The sequence below is a fragment of the Hyperoodon ampullatus genome (genome assembly GCF_949752795.1).
Source record: "Hyperoodon ampullatus genome assembly, chromosome: 10".
In the NCBI taxonomy this organism is placed as follows: Eukaryota; Metazoa; Chordata; class Mammalia; order Artiodactyla; family Ziphiidae; genus Hyperoodon; species Hyperoodon ampullatus.
The window spans coordinates 48,197,113-48,221,291 of NC_136923.1; the positions used below are offsets into that span (position 1 = coordinate 48,197,113).

At 43.1% G+C, this 24,179-nt stretch overlaps 1 protein-coding gene across 1 annotated transcript; it reads right to left on the reverse strand.

Moving 5' to 3' along the window:
* Positions 1–14,904: 14,904 nt before the first annotated feature.
* LOC307058911 (zinc finger protein 445-like) lies at positions 14,905–22,983 on the reverse strand (the record flags this gene model as incomplete). The annotated part of the gene is made up of 6 exons (XM_079712614.1): positions 14,905–15,092; positions 15,633–17,726; positions 18,616–18,726; positions 19,202–19,408; positions 20,025–20,193; positions 22,555–22,983. 6 exons carry the CDS (start codon positions 22,981–22,983, stop codon positions 14,905–14,907), a joined length of 3,198 nt encoding a protein of 1,065 aa, XP_079568740.1.
* Positions 22,984–24,179: the final 1,196 nt, after the last annotated feature.

Here is a 24,179-nt window from a genome sequence, read left to right on the forward strand (position 1 = left end):
AAAAATATGAATCAGGTATGTCTCTTATCAGTGTTCAGCCAATATGAGACCAGACCATCTGCGTTACTTTTATATTTAAAATGATTTTGAAAAGATTGCCGAGTGATGTCAGCATCATGGTGGCATGAGACACTCTCTTTGTCTCTCCCTTTCCATCTAAAACAACTATAACTCAACAAAGTTTCCCCTGACCAACACACCAGGACCCCGGAAAGATCTGTACATCTGCATCTCTGAAGGTGGGTGGACTGGAACACATAAAGGAGGCAGAACCCGGGGAAGAGTGAAACCAGTGCCTACGATCCTGGCTCCCCTGCTGAAGTGACTGAGTCCCACAGCCCAGAGAACCTAGTAGCAGCAGTGGAGGCAGCGCACATGAACCCGCCTCCTGACTGCAGCCATGCCCATGGCCACAAGGAAGTGAACAGCAGCAGTGGCAGGGCCCAAACCCTGGTCCCTCTAGCCACGTGACTCTGCACCCCACCCCACCTGCAGCAGCAGAGCTCAAAAGCCCAGCAAACCCAAATGTGGTGTAGGTGCCAGAGATCCTGGCTCCCCCCTCCATTTTCCCCCTCCCCCCACTGCAACAGTGGTGCCCATGCCCTAGGTGATCCTGGAGGCAGCAGAGGTGCCCACCATCCTCGTGCCCCCATAATGACACCAGTGACAGCAGTGACACTGGCAGCAAGGTACCAGCAAACCCAGAGGCACAAGCAGCAACAACAAGGGCACCAGCAACACCTCTGGCACAGGCAGCAGAGGGTGGAAAGTGCCAATTTCCAAATGTAGCCAGAGGCAGCTCAGGTAAATGAAACAAAAAACTTGTGCTATAGGGAAACCTACTGAAAAATAAAATAAATGCCTTTAATTACCAATCTCTTGAACTGTTAGAATCAAATTAAACAAAGCTTTACCTAAATAAGAAAGGTGTTCACTACTTCAAATGCACTGGCAGAGGGAAAACTCATCGAGCACCATGAAAAGCCACAGTTATACAGTATCACAAAAAGAAAATAACAGTTCTCCAGAAACCAAACTTAAAGTCATGGAAGACTGTGATCTAACTGACAGAGAATTCAAAATATCTGTCATGAAGAAATTCAATGAGCTATAAGAAAACTCAGAAAGGCAGTTCAATGAGCTCAGGAATAAAATTAATGAACCTAAGGAATACTTTACCAAAGAACCAGGTAGAAATTCTGGAGCTGCACAACTCAATACATGAGACAAAGAATACATTACAAAGCATTGGAAATAGAGTAGACCAAATGAAAGACAGAATTAGCAAGTTGAAAACAGAATCTAGAAATGATTCGGGTAGAAGAGGAGAGAGAACTAAGATTTTTTTTAAATGAAGAAACTCTACAAAAACTATCCAACTCCATTAGAAAATGCAACATTAAAATAATGAGTATTCCAGAAAGAGAAGAGGGAGAAGGGAGCAGAGTTTATTTAAATAAATAATAGCTGAGAACTTCCCAAACCTGGGAAAGGAACTGGATATACAAGTCCACAACACTAATAGAACAACCAATTATCTCAACATAAAAAGACCTGCTCCGGGCTTCCCTGGTGGCGCAGTGGTTGAGAGTCCGCCTGCCGATGCAGGGGACACGGGTTCGTGCCCTGGTCCGGGAAGATCCCACATGCCGCGGAGTGGCTGGGCCCGTGAGCCATGGCCTCTGAGCCTGCGCGTCCGGAGCCTGTGCTCCGCAACGGGAGAGGCCACAGCAGTGAGAGGCCCGCGTACCGCAAAAAAAAAAAAAAAAAAAAAAAAGACCTGCTCCAAGACACACTATATTAAAACTGTCAAAAGTCAATGATAAAGAAAGGATTTTAAAGACAGCAGGGGGGAAAAATGACAGTAATCTACAAAGGTACCTCCATTAGGCTATCAGCAGATTTCTGAGAGGAAACTCTACAGGCCAGAAGAGAGGAGAATGACATACTCAAAATATTGAAAGATTAAAAACTGTCAGCCAAGAATACTCTAGCTAGCAAAGTTATCCTTCAGATATGAAGAATAAATAAAGGCTTTCCCAGACGAACAAAAGCTGAAGGGGTTCAATGCCACTAGAACTGTCTTACCAAAAAAATGTTGAAAGGAGCTCTTCTACCTGAAACAAAAAGGCAAAAGTACACAAAATGTTGAGAAAGGTGATAAACGGACAAATAGAATCAGAAAATTCCAACTCTATATCAGAATAGGTTGTTAAGCACTTAATTATAGCATAAACGTTAAATGGGGGAAAAACATTCAAAATAACTACAGCTACTTCAATTTGGTAAAGAGGTCACATCATAAAAAGGGATAATTTATTACAACAGAAACATAAAAGAGTAAGAGGAAAAGGATGGAACCTGTATAGGCAAATGAAGATAAGATGCTATCAGCAGAAAAAGGACTATTTTATCTATGAGACATTTTAGATAAACCACATGATAACCACAAAACAAAAATCTAGAGCAGAGACATGAAACATGAGAAAAAAACTGAGAAAAACATCATAGAAAAACCATCAAACTAAAATGGCAGACAGAAACACAAGGGAAAAGGAACAATGGAAATATAAAGCAACCAGAAAACAAAAGATAAAACGGCAGTCATAAGTCTTCATAATTACCCTAACTGTAAGTGAATTAAATTCACCAATCAAAAGACAGAGTGGCTAAATGGATTAAAAAACAAGATGCGATTATATGGTGCCTCCAAAAACTCAGCTCTAAAGACAAGGTAGGTACTTCCCTGGTGGTCCAGTGGCTAAGGCTCCACGCTCCCAGTGCAGAGGGCCTAGATTCAATCCCTGGTCAGGGAACTAGATCCCACATGCCGTAACTAAGTTCACATGCTGCAACTAAGAGTTCGCATGCTACAACTAAGAGGTCGCATGTCACAACTAAAATATCCCGCCTGCTGCAACTAAGACCCGGCACAGCCAAATACATAAATATAATAAATAAATAAATAAATAAAGTAAAGACAAATGTAGGCTCAATGTGAAGGGATGGAAGATGATACTCTGAGCAAACGGCAGCCAAAATGAAGAGTGCAGACATACTCATATCAGACAAAACAGACTTCAAGCCACAAAAGATTAACAAGAGACAAAGACAATATATAATGACAAAAGGGATAATTCATCAAGAAGACATAACATTTATTAATATATAGGCACCTAACCTGGAAGCACCAAAAAATATGAAACAATTATTAACAGACCTAAAGGGAGAAATTGACATCAATACAATAACTGTAAGGGACTTGAACACCTCACTTACATCAATGGATAGATCATCCAACTGGCCTTAAGTGAAACATTGCACCAGATTGACTTAGTAGACACACACACACACACACACACACACACACACACGTATATATATACATGTACATGTATATGTACATATATAAGTATATATACATATATATGTATATATATATACATGTACATACATATATACATATAAAACATTCCATCCAAAAGCTACAGAATACACTTTCTTCTCAAGTGCACGTGGAACATTCTCAAGGATAGACCATGTGTTAGAACACAAATCTCAATAAACTTAAGAAAATTAAAATCATATCAAGCATCTTTTCTGACCACAACAGCATGAAACTAGAAATCAACTACAAGAAGAAAGCTGGAAAAATCAAAATATGTGGAGATTAAATAACATGCTACTGAACAGCTATTGGGTCAACAAAGAAATCAAAGAAGAAATTAAAAAATGCCAAGACAGGGACTTCCCTGGTGGTACAGTGGTTAAGAATCTGCCTGCCAATGCAGGGTACATGGGTTCGAGCCCTGGTCCAGGAAGATCCCACATGCCACGAAGCAATGAAGCCCATGCACCACAACTACTGAGCCTGTGCTCTAGAGCCCACGAGCCACAACTACTGAGCCTGAGTGCCACAACTACTGAAGCCCACACGCCTAAAGACCATACTCCACAACAAGAGAAGCCACTGCAATGAGAAGCCTGCGCACCGCAACGAAGACTAGCCCCCACTTGCTGCCACTAGAGAAAGCCCACATGCAGCAATGAAGACCTGACACAGCCAAAAATAAATAAATAAATTTATGTTTTTAAAAAATGCCAAGACAGGGCTTACCTGGTGGCGCAGTGGTTGAGAGTCCGCCTGCCAATGCAGGGGACAGGGGTTCGTGCCCCGGTCTGGGAGGATCCCACATGCCGCGGAGCGGCTGGGCCCGTGAGCCATGGCCGCTGAGCCTGTGCGTCCGGAGCCTGTGCTCTGCAATGGGAGAGGCCACAACAGTGAGAGGCCCACGTACCACACACACACACACAAAAAAAAAGCCAAGACAAATGAAAATAAAAATATGACATACCAAAATCTATGGGATGCATCAAAAGCAGTACTAACAGGGAAGTTTATAGCAATACAGGCCTACCTCAAGAAACAAGAAAAATCTCAATCTAACCTTACACCTAAAGGAACTAGAAAAAGAAGAACAAATGAAGCCCAAAGTCCGTAGAAGGAAGGAAATGATAAAAATCAGGGTGGAAATAAATGAAATAGAGTTAAAAAGAGAATGAAAAGATCAATGACACTAAGCGCTGGTTCTTTGAAAAGATAAACAAAATTAACATTTAGCTAGACTCACAAAAAAAGAAAAGGTTCAATAAATCAGAAACAAAGGAGGAGAAGTACAACAGATACCACAGAAACACAAGGGATTATGAGACTAGTTTGAACAGCGATACACCAACAAATTGGACAACCTAGAAGAAATGGATAAATTCTTAAATAGTATAACTTTCTAAGACTGAAACATGAAAAAATAGAAAATCTGAATAGACTGATCACTAGCAAGGAGATTTTAAATAGTAATCAAAAAACTCCCAAAAAACAAAAGTCCAGTATCAGATGCCTTCACTGGTGAATTCTACCAAACATTTTTTAAAAAGGACTTAAAAAAAAAAAAAAGTATACAGTGGGGGTGGGGAGGAGGAATTTTTCTCCTGGATTGAATTATAATTGCACTTATTATAATCAATCAAAACAAAAAACATTGTAAATTTATATAAATAATTGTTAAACGGAAAGTAAATTTTATTGGAATTAAAGCTCTTAATGAGAAAAAAAATAAGAAAGGACTTAATACCTATCCTTCCCCAACTCTCCGAAAAAATTGAAGAGGAGGGAACACTTCCTAACTCACTTTACGAGGCCAACAGTACCCTGATACCAGAACCAGATAAGGACAACACACATGAAAAAACATTACAGGGCAAAATCTCTGATGAACACAGATGGACAAAATCCTCAGCAAAATATTAGCAAACCAAATACAAGAATACATTAAAAAGATCATACACCATGATCAAGAGGGATTTTATTCCAGAGGTGCAAGATGGTTCAACATCTGCAAATTGATCACCATGATATATCACATTAACAAAATGAAGGATAAAAATCATATAATCAACTCAATAGACACAGAAAAAGCATTTAACAAGATTCAACATCCATTTATGATAAAAAAAAATTCTCAATAAAATGTGTACAGAAGGAAAATACCTCAACATAATAAAGGCCATATATGATGAACCCACAGCTAACATCATACTCAACGGTGAAAAACTGAAAGTTATCCCTCTAAGATCAGGAACAAGACAAGGGCCCACTCTCACCACTCTTATTCAACATGGCATTGGAAGTCCTAGCCAGAGCAATTAGGCAAGAAAAAGAAATAAAAGGCACCCAAATTGGAAAGGAAGAAGTGAACTTTTGGGAGTTCCCTGGCAGTCCAGTGGTTAGGACTCAGCTCTTTCACTGCCATGGCCCCGAGTTCAATCCCTAGTCAGGGAACTAAGATCCCACAAGCCATGCACTGTGGCCAAAAAAAGAAATAAACGTTTACTATTTGCGGATGACATGATTTTTTAATTTAATTAATTAATTTACTTATTTATTTTTGGCTGAGTTGGGTCTTTGTTGCTGGGTGTGGGCTTTCTCTAGTTGCAGTGAGCAGGGGCTACTCTTCGTTGTGGTGCGTGGGTTTCTCATTGCAGTGGCTTCTCTTGTTGCAGAGCACGGGCTCTAGGCACACGGGCTTCAGTAGTTGTGGCTCACGGGCTCCAGAGCACAGGCTGAGTAGTTGTGGCACATGGGCTTAGTTGCTCCGCAGCATGTGGGATCTTCCCAGACCAGGGCTCAAACCCGTGTCCCCTGCATTGGCAGGCAGATTCTTTTTTTTTTTTTTTTTTTTTGCACGGTATGCGGGCCTCTCACTGTTGTGGCCTCTCCCATTGTGGAGCACAGGCTCCGGACACACAGGCTCAGTGGCCATGGCTCACAGGCCCAGCTGCTCCGCAGCATGTGAGATCTTCCCAGACTGGGGCACAAACCCGTGTCCCCTGCATTGGCAGGCAGACTCTCAACCACTACGCCACCAGGGAAGCCCTGGCAGGCGGATTCTTAACCGCTGCACCACCAGGGAAGCCTAACATGATTTTATATATAGAAAATCCTAAAGACTCCACACACACAAAAAAACTGTTTAAAATAATAAATAAATATAGTAAAGTTGCAGGGTACAAAATGAACATACAAAAATCTGTTGCATTTCTATACACTAACAATGAACTAGCAGAAAGAGTCATTAAGAAAACAATCCCATTTACAATCACAAGAAAAAGAATAAAATACCTAGGAATAAATTTAACCAAGGAATAAAAAGACCTATACACTGAAAACTATAAGATACTGTTGAAAGAAATTGAAGAAGACACAAAGAAATGGAAAGATATTCCATGCTCATGGATTGGAAGAATTAACATTGTTAAAATGTTCATATTACCTAAAGCAGTCTACAGATTCAACTCAATCCCTATCAAAATCCCAATGATGTTTTTCACAGAAATAGAACAAAAAATCCTAAAATTTGTATGAAACCACAAAATATCCTAGCTAGCCAAAGCAATCCTGAGCCAAAAGAACAAAGATGGAGGTATCACACTCCCTGATATCAAATTATACTACAAAGCTAGTAGTCAAAACAGCATGGTATTGGCAGAAAAACAGACACACAGATCAATGGAACAGAATTGAGAGCCCAGAAATAAACCCACACATATATGGACAACCAATTTATGACAAAGGAGCCAAGAACATATAATGGAAAAGGGCAAGTCTTTTCAATAAATGGTATTGGGAAAACTGAACAGCCACATACAAAATAATGAGACCAGACTACTATCTTACACTATACATAAAAATTAACTCAAAAAGGATTACATATTTGAATGTAAGACCTGAAACCACAAAACCATGCTCTTTGACATTGGCCTTAGTATCTTTTCGGATATGTCTTCTCAGGCAAGGGAAAACAAAAGCAAAAATAAACAAATAGGACTATATCAAACTAAAAAGCTTCTGCACAGTAAACAAAAAGACAACCTACTGAATGGGAGACGATATGTGCAAATCATATATCCAGTAAGGGGTTAATATCCAAAATATCAATATGTAAGGAAATCATACAACACAACAATAACGCCCCCCCCAAAAAAAAACCCTATTGAAAAATGGGCATGGGAACTCCCCAGTGGTCTAGTAGTCAGGATTTGGCGCTTTCACTACCATGGCCCGGGTTCATCCCTGGTCAGGGAACTGAGATCCCATAAGCTGCACAGGGTAGCCAAAAGAAAAAAGAAAAATGGGCAGAGGATCTGAATAGACATTTTTCCAAAGACATACAGATGGCCAACAGGCACATGAAAAGATGTTCAATATCACTATCAGGGAAATGCAAATCAAACACAATGAGCTATCACCTCATGCCCATTAGAATGGCTGTTATAAAAAAGAAAAGGCAAGTGTTGGAGAGAATGTGGAGAAGGAACCCTCATACACTGTTGGTGGGAAAGTTAAGTTGGTGCAGCTACTATGGAAAACAATATGCAGATTCCTCAGTACATTAATAGAACTACCATATGATCCAGCAATTCTGAGTATTTATCCAAAGAATATGAAAACATGAATTTGAAAAGATATATGCACCCTATGTTCATTGCAGCAGTATTTATGATATGAAAACAACCTAAGTGCCCATCAACAGAAGAATAAAGATGTATATATATACAATGGAATACTACTCAGCCATAAAAAGATGAAATCTTGCCATTTACAACACCATGAATGGACCTTAAGGGTATTATACTAAGGGAAATAAGTCAGATGGAGAAAAATAAACTACTGTACGACTTCACTCATATGTGGAATATTAAAAAAAAACAAAAATAAAACCAAATCAAACAAAAATAAACACATAGACACAAAGAACAGGTTGGAGGTAATCAGAGGGTAAGGGGGCTGGGGGGAAGGGCAAAAAGGGTAAAGGAGGCCAACTGTATGGTGATGGATAGAAACTAGACTTTTGGTGGTGAGCACCATGTAGTATATACAGAATTATAGTGTTGTACACATGAACCTTATATAATGTTATAAACCAATGTTGCCGCAATTAAAAAAAACAGATTCCCAGGAATTCCCTGGTGGTCCAGTGGTTAGGACTCTGCACTTTCATTGCCGAGGGCCCAGGTTCGATCCCTGGTCAGGGAACTAAGATCCCACAAGCCACATGCAGCCAAAAACAAAAAACAAAAAAACGATTCTCATGAATGAATGATTGCCAGCTCCAAATAATGTGACCAATGGTAAAAGTCATCCTATGGTTGAAGCTTCATAGCGTGTGAATGACACATTTGAGGACAGGAAAACACCACCTGTTATTGGACACTGGATTACTCTAGTACTAGTGACCAAGGCTTACCAATTGGAACATTCTTCTTCAATCCACCTCATACAATTAAAATCATAGTAGTAAGACTTTCTACTTACCTAACACAGCTCCTTCTGATGATATTTTAGCCACCATGCTTGTTCTGGGGACTCCAACCAGACTTTCTTCTTATGTATAACTGCTACTTGTTTCTCTTTTTTAACATATAAAAGTTTCTGCTTATGTTCACATTAGACTGCACCTTGGTAGAACGAGCTTCTCAGTTGTGGATCTGATGACAGAACCTTAAATGTGTATAATTATTTTAATCGTAAATGGAGCAAAAAGAAGGAAAACTTGTGGATTTTCCCAACAACTTTATATTTCTATATGAATAAGATTCATGTGTACAACTAGTATGTGGCAATGTTTGCACTAATCTAAAAGTATACTTCTCTCGGGTTGCTGACTTCAATATTTAGTATTGGTTTATGTACATAATGACTCCTTGGACTCTTTCTCACCTAGGGAGAATCTTCCACAGCCATTTTAAATAAACCACAATGATGTACCTGAGGGCAGGCAGTCTGTTTTCTGCTCTCATTCAAACCTAAAGTTGCAGAGGGAAAACATCCATACTTAGACAAATTTTTTTCTACCTCTACCCAGTATATTTATCAGATTCTTTGATTCACACAAATAGTAACCCATCTGTTGAAACCACATTAATAGCCTATGAGTCTTAACCAGTAGAACTAGATGCATACATTCTCCTTGCCGTACCTAACTTATACAGATTTAATTGTGAAAGGCACGAACTGATGTGCTCCCAGGTCATTTGGGCAACAAAGACAGCTCAACCATGGATTTAAATGGAGGCATCCTTGTCTTTTTAATTGGAAGATTCTTTTCAAATTCAGGGCTATAGGACTTCGCTGTCTGGTTTCCCCTGTGCTCTGCTGGGGGTTTATCCAAGTCACTGCTCCATTTGAGGCAAATTAGGATTCTGCTATGTTTTGTTAAAGTCACAAATTTGCTTTATTAAATTTATTAATTTATTGAAACTTGTAAAATAATGTTCATAAAGTGGAATACCTTTAACTGTGTTCTTAATTTTGAGAGACTCTTCTTGCGGCTTTTATTGAGTTCATTACAGCAAGATGAGTAAGGTCACAGTGAACAGCTAGTTAACAAGATCAGTGGGTAAAATCAACTGCTTATGACATAATTTATACCTTTAAGTCACCAGTCACCACATGATTTCCTCAACAAATATTATTGGTCTCAAAATTTTAAGTCAAATAGCCTAGGAATTTAAAAAATAAAATAATTCAAGAAAGCTGCACCATTTATTTAGCTTATTGTCTCTCTGCTTCAAACATGCCCTCCTATATGTTTTGTGATGACGGGGTTGAATTCTGCAATCCACATCTCTGCTTTGCTCGCTGGTTCCATTAGCTTCTGCAATCAAGGAATCCAAGAGGAAAGTTGCAATGTTGGAGTGTAATGATTAATTTTGTGTGTCAACTTGTCTGAGTCACTGACATTTGGTCAGATGTTAGTCTGGGTATTTCTGCGAGGTTTTTTTTGGGATGAGATTAACATTTAAACTGGTGGACTGTGAATGAAATAGATTACTCTCCATAATGAGGGCAGGCCTCTTCTAATCGGCCAGAATAGACAGAAAGACTGGCCAACCCAAGCAAGGAAGAATTCTCCAGCAGTCTGCCTTCGGACTTCACCTGCAACATCAGCTCTTAAAGGTTCTACAGCAAAAAGCCTTTGGGTGGGACTGGAACATGGGCCCTCCTGGGTCTCCAACCTGCTGGCCCACTCTGCAGATCTTGCACTTGCCAGCCTCTATAATCATATGAGCCAATTCCTTGTTCTCTCTCTCTTCCTATATATTTTCTCTGATTGATTTCTCTGGAGAATCCTAATACAAGGAGGAACAGGGGGCTTGTTCCTTCCTAGTTTTTGTGGGCACTGATTCCTGTTCCCAATGTTTCTTCACCCCAGCGGTGGCAATTCCTTCTGGTAGCAGCAGAGTCCAGCTTGCAGATTTTGCCTACATGGGGCCCTTCCCCCGAGCTCAGACTCTAGCACCAGCCCAGCAGTGCTATCCTCCTCATAGGTCTGAGCTCAGTTCCACAGGGGCTCTCTTCCAATGTCTAACCTTTTAACGATTCTAACCGTTTCTCCTTGTTTCTGCTTTGTATCTTGTCCTGTAGAGGCGAGATCAATATGATACCACCACCCCAAACTGGTTCAGATGTTGAAACTATAATGACCACACACACATCAAGAGGTTATGAAAAAGTTTATTATTCATATAATGAGGCTCTGTGGAGAGAGCAGGACAGGTACCAAAGCCAGTTGGTTTGCCTTGATAAAGGAGGGGTGAGTGGCTCTGGTTTTTATTGTGGTTAGGGGTGAGGATTCCAGTGCAACAAAAAAAGGCCAGGATTTGCATAAACTTCCCCTTCAGAGCTGAGAGGGTGTGCTTGGGATTTCTTATCAGCTTGCCCAGATGTGAGGCAAAATGGGGACAGGGCTTGAAAGCTGTCAGTGGTCAAACATCCAAAATGAGGCCAGATTCTATCACAGCTCCTCCAGTCCTGGGTGGTAGTTCCTTCTCACAGTTACTTCCTCCATGATACCTTAGCCTTCTCTTTTTGCCTTTATAGTCACTTAGACAGATCTAGTGAGCAATTCTTTACAAGTTTTTTGTTAAATTAACTAATATGGTTTCTGGCTCCTGACTAGAACCTGCTGACACAAAACCTCTTTGCTCTTCTTAGCTGGGTTAGCATTGACTTAGAAGGTGGGGTAGTTGGTATGTAAACCTATTTACTCACCAACCTAAAAAAGTGGAATGGATGACCAGGCATCTTCCATTCACAGGCTCCCACTTCTTCATTAAACTTATAAGGCTACAGCTTCTGGCATCACTTGTTATTTTTAGGCAAGGAGGAATGAAAGGAAATGGAGCTTATAATTTCCTATAAACTGCAGGCCTTGGGGATCATGTGTCAATACATGGAGAACATTCCCATTCTTTTTAACTGCTGCCCAGTTCTCTATCATGGATGTATCAGACCTGTTTAACCACTCCTTTACTAAGAGCCATCTGTGTTGCTCCTGATTTTTGCAGGTGAGGAACCTGAAGCCTTGAGAGATGGAGTGGCTTGCTCTAAGAAACATCACATAAATGGCAGAGCCAGGATTTCTATAAAATCATAAAATGGCAGAGCCCATGCTCAAAAATATTTTTATTTTGAGATATTTTAAACAGTTAAAAAAGAATCCACCACTTATCCCATTAAATCAACATGCTGACCCATCTACATCAACGTCTTAAAAGAAATAAATCACAACTGAAGCTTTCATGTACCCTCCATGATTCCATCAGCAACTCCTGCTCTGGGAAGGCAGAGCATGGCTTTCACACCTCACTCTAACACATGATTTTACACTCTTCATTTCATATAATTTGAATCCACAGGAAATATATTATTGTATAAAAGAGTAACACTGTTTACTATATGCCAACAAGGCTTACATGCCAGCCACTATTCTAAGCACTTTACATGCATTGATTCATTAACTGTCCCCCTCCCCCCATCACCCTGTGAGGTTGGCACTACTATCTCATTTTACAGAAAAAGTGAAACACAAGTTTAAATAATGTGCCCACAGATACACAGTATGTTTAACTTTACATAAATGGTATTCATAGCTTCCGCAACTTTCTCAGCATCATTTTTGATTCATCTGCGTTGACAGATGTAACTCTAGCTCTTTCATGTTCACTTCCCAAAGTACCAAACAACCCATGTATTTACCCGTTCTTCTGTTGATGGAAATTTAGGCTTCTCCCAGTCTTACTATCTACACAGTGCTGCAATGAACAGTCATATACACATTTCCTTCTTCACATGGAGTTATTCTAGGGTTTATCCAAGAGTAGAATTCTAAGTGGTAGAGTACACACAATTTTACAAGATGTTGCAAATTGCTTGGCACGGTAGTTGTCACAATTTCCAATCCCATGGCAGTGAGTTCCCATGTGCCATACACTTACCCACACAATGGCTTTTAAAAATTTGCCAACTTTATGAGTGTAAGATGGTCCATATCAATTTACATTTCCTGCGCTTTCTTCTCTGCACATGCCTCTGTCTGGGCTGACAGTCTCTGTCAGCAAGGGTGAAACCGACCACACTGAACACGTGCCTGAAAGACCTCCTGATACCCACTCCTCTCCACGGAGTCCCAGCCCATCTGGCTCCCGCCGGCCCTAACTTCAGTTCTTCCTAGGAAGCGGAGAGAAGGCAGGGCAGGGCTGGAATAAGGGGTATGTTCTCCAGGCCAGGATGGGGTGTGAGGTGAGCACTGATAGCTGGGGCAGTCAGAAACTGTCTGAGCGCCCTATGACTCGGAACCACCCATGGCTGTCCTCCCAAGTAGCAGGCGCACTTGTGGGAGGTCTCTAGTCAACATTTCACTCACAGACCCCTTCAAAAACTTCCAATCCTGACTTAACTGAAATAATAAATCCAGTTCTATATTCCTTAAAAGAGTCAACTTTGTGCAAAATCTACTCTGCCCAGCCAAAGGATAAATAAGCACCCAAACCTGGCTTCCAAAGTACTTGGTCCGGCTGCAGTAGTGGGAGTAACTTTTGGAAACCCAGACAACACCTAACAGAGCAACATACAGGCATTAGGAGAGGTGGGACCTGGGGAGAGGGCTTAGAGGCACACAGGTCAGGGAAGGCTGGGACTTAAAAGAGTGAGGACCTGGGCCAGCTTGGACGGGGTGTGGCACTCTGTGTGAAGGTGAAGGGAGACAGCACAAGGCAGGTCCGCCCAGGGGCATTCAGGCAAGGGCAATGAAGTTAAACCCAACACTGATTACACCAAAATGTTTAGTAGTTAGCTCCAAGTAGTCAGACTTTTCCTTTCAGCTGATCTGTATTTACTAATATTTCTATAATAATCACATACTACTTATATAATTAAAATTATTTTAAAACTCAGGTTACTGAACAGACTGCATCAGCACTATCCCCAAATATTCAAGGCTTACCTCAGTATAGAGGGATTTCTGTTTATTTTTACTCCATTTACATTTTTTAAAATTTGATTTGAATGTTTAAAAATAAATATATATCAATTCATAAAAATGGCAGTAGAAACACCCCTATTGGGGCAGGAACTCTATGAGGTACCAGGTGGCACACAAGGAGTGGGAGGATGAAAAATTTGGACAGTAAAGGGGTATTTCTGTGCTTGTAGCATCAACTAACATGGGAGCTGCAGCTCTGTGAAGGCTCTGGTCTAGAGATCAGACCCCTCACCCAGAATCTTAGTAAACCAAGCCTTCTTTTCACCAATCCCAATAGCCAGGTAGCATAGCTAGCTACTCTAATTTCACACACAAGGAAATAGATGCTGATGTTCAGTGACTCACTCAAGATCATCCTGCCAAGAAAAGACACACCAAGCCTGGAATGCAGAACTGATGACTCCAAGGCCCTTGCCATGACCCTGGGCCCTCAACATGGGACTCTGAATCTGAATTACATATAAGTAATTACATATAAGGGTTCAGATTCAGACCACAATAATCCTCAACTCAAAACTGTCCAAAAGCCCCCTACCTCCCTTTGACGTAGCCAAGCCCCAGTGAGTACCCACGATGCTCATGTGCCTTGGCCCTCCACCTTTCTGGGTTCCTCACTTCCAGCTGGCTCACTGCACTCTGGCTCAGGGGCCTACTTGCCATTCCCTAGGAGACCAGACAAGACCCTACCTCCTGTGAAGGGTCCTATGTAGCATCTAGGGACCTACAGGGCTTCCTCCATGATCTCCTTTGGGTCTTTATTCAAATCTCACCTTCTCAGTCGAGGCCCTCTCTGACCAGCCCATTTAAAATCTCAACCTACCTCCCAATCCAGCATTCCCTCTCACTCTACTCTGATTAATTTTGTCCACAACACATATCATCATCCAAAATATTATATATATCTCATTTGTTTATTGTCTGTAAAGATCCAAGATGGCAGACTTTTTTGTTCCACTCACTGCTGGGTCTCTGGAACACACGACAGTGCCTGGCACATGAGAGATGCTCAGCACATTTCTGCTTAGCAGATGAACCGCTGCTGCCCATACAGGCCTGTGGGATGGAGATGGAGATGGGGCACTGGTCGAGCTTCATTCTCCAGGTGATCAAGCCCAGTACCCTGTTCTCCACTCGCAGCTGCGACAACTCTACGCCCATGGCAAATATCCAAAGTCAGCTGTGAAGACTGAAGCCGCAGCCAGAACTCCCCTGGAGGCATCAGGAGAGACTAGTTCTTGCTGCTGTTGGTGCTTTTAAGGTCAAAGAGACTAGGCACCATCACAAGCCAAACTCAAAGGGAAACTTAGGATCCAACTGGCCCCTTCCCAGCAGCCACAGCCCACCATGCCACGGACATTTTGTTGAACCAAGAAGGGCAATGGTCTCTCCCTTTAGAGTTATAGAAGGAGATCTGGCTGGGGGAGCTCCAGGCCATTGTGCAAAGACCACTCCTAGGGGCCCAAGCCTCCTTCTGGAACACGTTGCTGCTCTTCCCCAGCATCTCATTTTCCAGCAGTAGGATGGGGTGCCTGCCCTGCATTTTTGAATCCTCAGGATTCTCTGCCACTAGCTTCCAAAATAGAAAGGGCTGGGCCCTCTAGGAAGGTCTGCCCCACACTGCCTACAATCAGGGGTTCTCTAGCAGGGTAGCCAGGACCCCCTCCCCACACTGTCAGACCCCAAGCTAATCTCTAGTATGGTTTTTCATATGCCGAGCCAAATTTGAAGACCACCTGAAGGTCTTCTCACACTCTCTACATTTGAAGGGCCTCTCTCGAGTATGAAATCTCTTGTGGCTAATGAGTTGTGAGCTCTTGCTAAAAGTTTTCCCGCACGTGGTACATTTGTGGCACTTTCCCCCAGTGGGTATGTCCTGGAGCCCAGTGAGTCCAGAGTTCTGATCACAAGTTTTCTCACAATCTTCAAGAGGCTTCTCCTCACTTGGTTTTAATTCCTGTAAGCTCACCCCTGTATCCTGGCGAGAAGACAACCCAGCCACACTGCATTCAGACTGGGCCACTCTGGTGTGTTTTCTCTGATGAATACAGAGAGTATGTCTTCCAATGAAATCTTTCCCACACCACTGACATTTAAATGGTCTCTCTTTCGTGTGGATTCTCTGATGATTAACAAGGCGATAATTTCTGTCGTAAGATTTCCCACACAGATTACATTTATAGCGCTTCTCTCCACTGTGTATTCCCTTATGATCTAAAAGACTTCTTTTACGTGTAAAGCTTTTCCCACATTCTTGACACCAAAAAGGTTTTGCACCAGTGAGGATTTGTGACTGCAGATTTGGAGCATCTTCACTTTCATGGTACTCATACGGTTTTCCCAAAGAGTGAATCCTCTGATGTCGGGAGAGGTTAGAACTCCATCTGAAAGACTTCCCGCACTCCCTGCACTTATAAGGCTTCTCTCTGGTATGAACTCTCTGATGGATAAGGAGGAATGAGTGATTACGGAAGGCTTTGCCACACTGGCTGCATTTGTAGGGTTCCTCTGTGGTGTGACTGCTCTGAGGAACTTGGAATGCTCTGTCCTGACTGAACGATGCCGTGTCCTCAGGCTTTATTTCGACGGCATGCTGCCTCTTATGAACGATAAAGGCCGACCTATGAGGAAACTCTTCTGCACATTTGCTGCATCGGTATGGTTTCTCGCCTGTGTGAATTCTCTGATGATCAATGAGAGCTTTCTTTTGATTAAAGGTCTTCCCACACTGCTGACACAAAAGGGCTTTCTCCACAGTGGGGGCACCCTGGGGCTGACTGTAGTTGGAGGTCTGCCTAAAGTCTTCTCTACATTTGTCTGGATCACAGACCTCCTCTTCCTGGTGCAGTCTCATGTGACGAGTGAAGTTCGACCTCCACCTAAATGTTTTCCTACATTTGGTGCATTTATAGGGTTTCTCCTGGGTGTGAATCCTTTGATGTTCAAGAACATATGACTTACAGTGGAAGAATTTCCTACACTGGCTGCAGTCAAAGAGTTTCTCCACACTTTCATCTCTCAAATGATGATCAAACCCTGAGCCACAAGAGAGAGCTTCTTCAGCCTGATGAGATTCAAGAAATTTCTGCTTAGCATGAGTTTCCTGGTGTAGGCGGTAGGCAGACATGCGTCGGAAAGCTCTGTCACATAAACTGCATTTATAAGGTTTCAATCCAGTGTGAATTTTCTCATGTCGCACACGGTTCGAGCTCCACCTGAAGGCTTTCCCACAGGCCCTACATTTAAACGGTTTCTCTTCAGTGTGAAGTCGCTGATGACATGCAAGATGGGAGCTATGACTGAAGGTCTTCCCACAGTCACTGCACTTATACAATGTCCCCACCACGTGAAGATTCTGCCCGTGTTGGTGATGAGAACTAAGGCTGAAGTCCTTCCCGTGCGCATCCTTTGCCTTCCCTTTCAGTCCAGCATGAATTCTCTGATGTAGGCTAAACCCGCCAATCACGCGTCTGAGCCCTTTCCCATATTCCTTGTAATCACAGTGGTATGAACTCCCTCTGAAGTGTTTGCCATAGCCATGTTTAAGGGACTGCTTTTTTCTGGGTCCTCTCAAACATGTAATATGTTTTAGATGAAGACTGTTACTTCTTCCCGATTCTTCACAGTCTTTTCCTGTCCTGTGGCTGGAATTGGTCTCTTCTTTCTTAACTCTCACTTGTATGGGGTTTCCACATTGCTCCTTTAACTTGCTCTTCTGTGCAAAAGATTCTCTGAGCCCTGTTCCCTCAGAAACATTTGCTGCACCATGACATTCTGATGGCATAGCTTCTTCCAAAGGTTCATGTTTTAAGATGAACTTGTCTGTTTTCACATGGAGCTCATCTCCTGACACAAATAAAACATAAGAGAATGTACTCTTGGGAGTTCCCTGGTGGCCTAGTTGTCAGGATTCCGGGCTTTCACTGCCGTGGCCTGGGTTCAATCCCTGGTTGGGGAACTGAGATCCCACAAGCCACTAGGTGTGGCCAAAAAAAAAAAAGAAGGGAAGGAGAATGTTCTCTTTTCCCATACTCGGAACTGCAGAAAGCACCAAGGGACCAAAAAATGTCATGAACTTAGGTGATGAGGCTTTTGCCTGACTGCCAATACCTTTACAAAATAGTCAGGGATAAGGCAAAACATGGAAGAGTATTCCAGATGACAGAAAACGGAGAGGAGAAGCAAGACAGGTACAGCAGCTAGCTGTACACATCCAGGTGAAAAACAAAAAGGGTTGAGAAGGGAGTGTTAAAACAGCAAGAGAGGGGAGAGGAATCATGACACAGAGCATGATAGGAAGGTCTCCAAGAGCTGAGAGGTGGGGCTCCTAGGAGGACTGGCTGCAAGGCTAGAGGTCAAGCCTACCACGGGGGAAGGACCAAGCAAAGAGGAGCAGCAGGAGTGGGACGAGGGTTCCTAGGAGCGGGAAGGGGAGAGCAGCACAGGGCTGAGGAGGAGCATCAGTGAACTGACAAGGACAGTGAAGCCCTCAGTGGGCAAGAGCTGTTACTGAGAGGGCTGCTGGGGAAGGGGCAGGACCAGAAACCAACGTCTAATTGGCCAGTCTGGAGGGGGGAAGCCCAGGCACCCAGTACCTCTTCGCAACACTGCTAAGGATCTTCCTTCCAGCAAACGATGGAGTAAGTTCCCCATGATTTACTTAGTATAAAAGACCTTAAGAAAGAGGAGAGTAGATGCGGGAGGAGCAAGACCTGGTCAGTTCTCTGGAACTCACCTGCAGGGGCAGCACTTGGACTCCCCTTAGGATGAGCTCCCTGGACATTCAAGCCCCACGGCTCCCTTGCCTCCAACCAGGAGATCAGAGCAGGTTTGGTGAATGGCCCCACTGCAGAAGAGAAGAAAATGGGATGTGAATGGAAGGTAGATGAATCATACAGAACTACTCTCCAGGACCCTCTCAGGCCTGAGCTCCTGGTAGGGAGGAGGGAAAGCCAGGGAGGCAGGTGGAGGAAGTTAGGACAGGAGGCCTAGACAGGAATTTCTGACAGCTCTGAGCAGAGACAAGAGAGGCTGAGAGAAGCCACAGACAAAAGGATCGCTAGCATTCTCCAGAACCACATGACAAGTCAACTGGTTAAATCAGCCAACTTTTTTCTGGATGCCTAAATGGACTAGGAACTTGACACATATGACTTTTAATCTTTATATTAACTTAGCATGACAGGCATTAAGATTAAGTGATTTGGTTAGTAGTTAGAGAGACAGGACCTAAACCCAGGTCAGGCCCCTTTCTATGCACCATAATGAAAACTAAGAAGGCAGTAGAGGTAGGTAGAAGCACGGGGATATGAACACCTTACCCAAAGAAGCCATGTTCCCATAATTCTCTAGCATCACATCCCTGTACAGGTTCCTCTGAGAAGCGTCCAGCCATCCCCACTCATCCTGGGAAAAGGTCACCTCTACATCCTTGAAAGTCACAGCCTCCTGAAAAAACACGGTCCTATGCCTTAGAGCCAGTCCCCAACTCCCAGCTTTTAGGAGGGGGCAGGGGAATGAGGCTGGCTCTGAGTGAGTACAGGATGGATCTGATAAAGGGGAAAGAGACGATCATCACCCAGCAGAAGAGCTCTGGGCTCCTGGGGGATAATCTGGTCTCTGGGACATGCGTCTCGGGATGTGAGGTCACTGGACAGGGGGGAGCTACAGCTACCCCATGAGGCAGCAACGGTGGGACATCAGGAAGGACCGAAGGTCCTGTGGCTCACCTGAGGCTGGACTGTCAGCAGGTCTCCTGAACATCCCTCTCTCTGGGAAAGGGCAGGAACCTGTGCAGCAGGAGGATCTGAAGAAGAAAGAGTCATGAGAGAGGGCAGCCCAGCTCTGGTATCCCACTGAGAAGCCCACTCTTCCCGCCACGTGGAGGACTCCCGGGCCCACAGGCAGGTATGGACCGTTTTAAACACCCATTTCACATTTCCCCGGTGTCTGCTGGGGTCAGGAAGTGGGGGGTACAATGGGAGGAGAAGGTAGGTAGACATGGGTCACAGGATAGAAAGGACACAGAGCTCAAGGCCAGGACAGAAGGGATTCTCCTGAGAGGACAGAGGGTGAAAAGACAACATTATAGGAAATTCGGGAAGTGTGGCATAGGCTGGGGTCTTAGAGCCAGGCGGCAAGTACCGGGTTGCCCAGCCAGGAAGTCACGCACTCCTATTTCATAGGGAGGCTGCAGGTGGTCCCCCAGAGCTGAGCCGCTCCTGAGAGGTGAAGCAGGGGGCCATATCTGTGCGGCTCGCAGGGCTCCTGTCCCCATCCAATGCACATCTGGGCTCTGGGCAGGGGCTGGGTCCTGGCAAGAAGAAAATGTTGTGAGAGGATCCTCGTGGGAATCAGAAAGCAAACTCACAGAACAGGCCACATGGCCAATCTCTAAAAGGTAGAGGCCCAGGGAACGGTGAGCTGGGCCCTTTATTACCTACAGGTAGTGGGAAAAGGAGGAATAGAAAGCCCAGGGAGGATCCCCTCACCCCCCCACCTCCCTGGGCTCTAATGCGGGCCATGGGGAGACAGGTGAAGCCAGATTCCTGCCTGACATAGGAAAGCAAATGGCAAGTCAGTGACAGCACTGCTGTCAGGCCTCGGTGCTGCAGGATACCTCCCCACTAGCCCTCAGTCCCCACCCCTGGCCAGGAACTTAGAAATAAGAAAAGAAATTTATCCCTGAGAGTTAAACTGATAACAGTTCACAGCAGAGATGCAGTCAGATAACATCTATCAAGTTTCGGGCACTGCTCTAGGTAATGATATGCAAAGTGACCTCAAAGAGGCAGGAAGGCTCCCAGACTATAAACCTGACTAAAATAGCAACACCACTAGAGAGACAATGCTAACTGTGAGGGTCAGCTACGGAATCACAGAAGAAAAAGTCTCAGGTGCAAAAACAGGGAGGTACCCATCCAAGCAGAGACCTGGAGAAAGGCGGTCTCTGTACTGGGACTTCAAACAGTCCTGGTCTCTGGAGGCAAGGCTATCCCTGATGCAAAAGTGAGTATAGGAAGCTACAGCCAGTGAACTTCAGGTTTTTCTGGTCCTGTGGCCAAGGCATTCCCTACACTGAAATGGACGAATCTTAGCCTGAGGCCATTAAGTACCTAATACCGAGCTACAGACTGAAGAAGATAAAGTGATCACAGCAATTTATCTCCTGTTCCTCCCAAATCCTACCAAAGGGAGAATAAAGAAACAGTAACAATATGGAAGCATAGACAAATGAGTTTAAGGACAAACTTTCTCAGACCCCTGTTTCTCAAATTTTGGTAATTTTGATAAACTATAATTTATATGCATCTTGAGCATTTCTGTTCATTTTTTAGAATCTGGTAGGCTTTTTTCCAGGCTCTGTTTTTTGTTTTCTAATTTCTAACTAGCTTTCAACCAGGTAGGCCCTTTCCACTCGTTTGGCAATGTTTTCATGGATTTTTAAACCACACACCTAGCTCTTGACTGACTTCAATATACCCAAGCCACAATTTTGTACCTACTATGTACCTTATTTGCTTTAAAAGTTATCTTTAGGTCATTCTGAACAACTCATGGTTTCAGTAAAAATTATAAATGTTCTTTTAGATTTTAAAAAATAGTACCCAATGTTGGGCAAAAGGTTTTCTTGTTTAATATTTGTTACCATTTATTGCTGGTAGACAATGTTCAGATGTTTTAATTGATTGATCTAATTTTTATATTAAATTTAGGGGAGAAGTATGTCAAATATGTTTCAGAAATCTTAAAAATAACTTTCATTTATGCATGAATCATACATGTAGAATTATACATACTTTATAAAATTTTTTAAAAGCCTACAAAAGTGATAAATGCTCTTTAAAAAAAACACAAAAACCTCAAAGGTACGGAGAAGTATTGAGAGGCTGGCCTGAGTGGGGCAGAGGGGCACGCAGAGTGCACTTTAACTGACCCACTGCTCTACTGCCTGCACTGGGACTGTCAGCTCTGTTTCCCAGCACCAAGCCCAGGGCTGAGCACATGGTAGGCACTCAAATATGTAACAAATTCTCATTGTTAGATCAGTTTTCCATTTTGTTTTAAAAAACTGAGGCTCTGAAGGTACCACAATGTTGGCAAGAACACCGAGGTTGTGGAATGCAGTCTAAAATTGTGATCTTCCAATTTCCTAGCCCTGGGCTGCCCCTCACCACTCTTCTTCCCCATCTCCCCCGCAAAGAATAAATCCTCAAAAGTTTACTGAGAAAGAAGTAACATGGTTTGTGTAGACTGCTCTTCTAGGTCTCAAGATGTACTTAGAAGCCAAGGATCCTGACACTAATTCCCCCATGTACGAGCAAGAGATACCACCCCCACTTTACAGGTCAGTACAAGTCAAGTTAGGTATGTGGAGATGTACTTTATGCACTGGAAGTCAATGTGTCCAAAACCTCATTGCTATTTATGGATACTTGCAGACCCTCTTCTTCCCGGAGCTTATATTCCTCTGGGAAAGAGGGAAAGGCTGCCTGCTAAATGGTCCTTTGCTTAGGGTCGAGTTCTTAGCTGCTCAGGTGCCATGGGAATGAGAAGGGAAGACTTCCCCTGAATTCCTCCGTGTTGAAGGTTCAGAGGCCCACCCCCCCACACCCACAAGCAGGCTCACGAGCAGGCAGAGTTCACTGGGCACCGCACACTTGCTCACACTCACCCTCCATGGTGTCCCATAGAAGTCCCTCTGTAGCTCTTCCAGCAAGGCCACAACGTCCCCACCACTCTCAGGGTGATGCAGCTGCACCCAGGTCCGAAGCTCCCCTGGCAGGATGCTCAGGAACTGCTCCAGGACCAGCAGCTCCAGAATCTGGGCCTTTGAAAGAACATCTGGCCTCAGCCACCAGCGGCAGAGCTCCCGGAGCCGGCTCAGAGTCTCTAGAGGCCCAGAAGACTCATGGTAGCGAAGCTGTCTGAAGAGCTGGCGGAACAGCTCCTGGCCAGGACGATTGAGTGTCTGTGGTCTGGCAGCTGGCACTGAAGTGTAGCTTTCATCCTCTTCTTCCTTCTTTACCATCTGAAGGTGTCCTCGCTCCCTTGAAGCCTTGGCCTGAGCTGGATGGACAGCATACCACCTGCCTGGAGGCATCACTCCTGTTCAAGGTCTACCCAGCAGCGTGCAAGCAAGTCTGCGTTAGTTGTATGTATCACTGCTGGGCTCTCGGGAGTATCTTTTCAGCACTACTGGGGACAATGCCATTTGCTGGGACATCAGAAGTCACTGGCAAGAGACTGAAATGACCAACATTACTGTTCAGGAGGGATGTGAGAAGGATGGTGCAAGTAGATGCTGTTAGTTAGGATCATCTTTGGATTTCTGAGAAAAGGACTCATGAACATTTGCACAGTGGGGCCTGTCAGGATCAAGCAGACCAGGAAAAGGGATCATATTTGTGGTTACCAGAGGCAGGGGTCGCGGGTACTGGATGAAGGCAGTCAAAGGTACAAACTTCCAGTTATAAGATAAATAAGTACTAGGGATGTAATGTACAACTTGATAAATATAATTAACACTGTTGTACATTATATATAAAAATTGTTAAGAAAGATGAAAATCCTAAGAATTTTCATCACAAGAAAAAATTATTTTTCTATTTTTTAAATTTTGTATCTAAATGAGATGATGGATGTTCACTAAACTTATTGTGATAATCATTTCATGATGTATGTAAGTGAAATTATTATGCTGTCCACATTAAACTTATACAGTGCTGTTACCAATTATATCTCAAAAAAATAGAAAAAAAAATTTTTTTCTACTTTAAAAAAAAATCAGTGGTATTTCTACATAGTAAAAATGAACAAACCAAAAATAAAATTAAGAAAACAATTCCATCTACAATCACATGAAAAAGAATAAAATACTCAGGAATGAATTTAACAAAATAAGAACAAAACTTATACTATGAAAACTACAAAACGTTGTTAGAAAAAATTAAAACTTTAAATAAATGGGAAGACATTCGTTGTTCATGGATCAGAAGACAAAACACTGTTAAGATGACAATACTGTCCAAATTTATCCATAGATTCAAAAAAATCCCTATCAGAATCCCAGCTGGCTTCTTTGTAGAAATTGAAAAACTGATCCTAACATATGGAAACTCAAGAGACCCACATAATACACAACACAATCTAGAAAAAGAATAAGTTGGAAGTGAGGGAAGAGATCAAGATGGCAGAGTAGAAAAAGGATGGCAGAGTAGGAGGACAATGAGCTCACATCCCCACGAACACATCAAAAATACATCTATGGGGCTTCCCTGGTGGTCCAGTGGCTAAGAC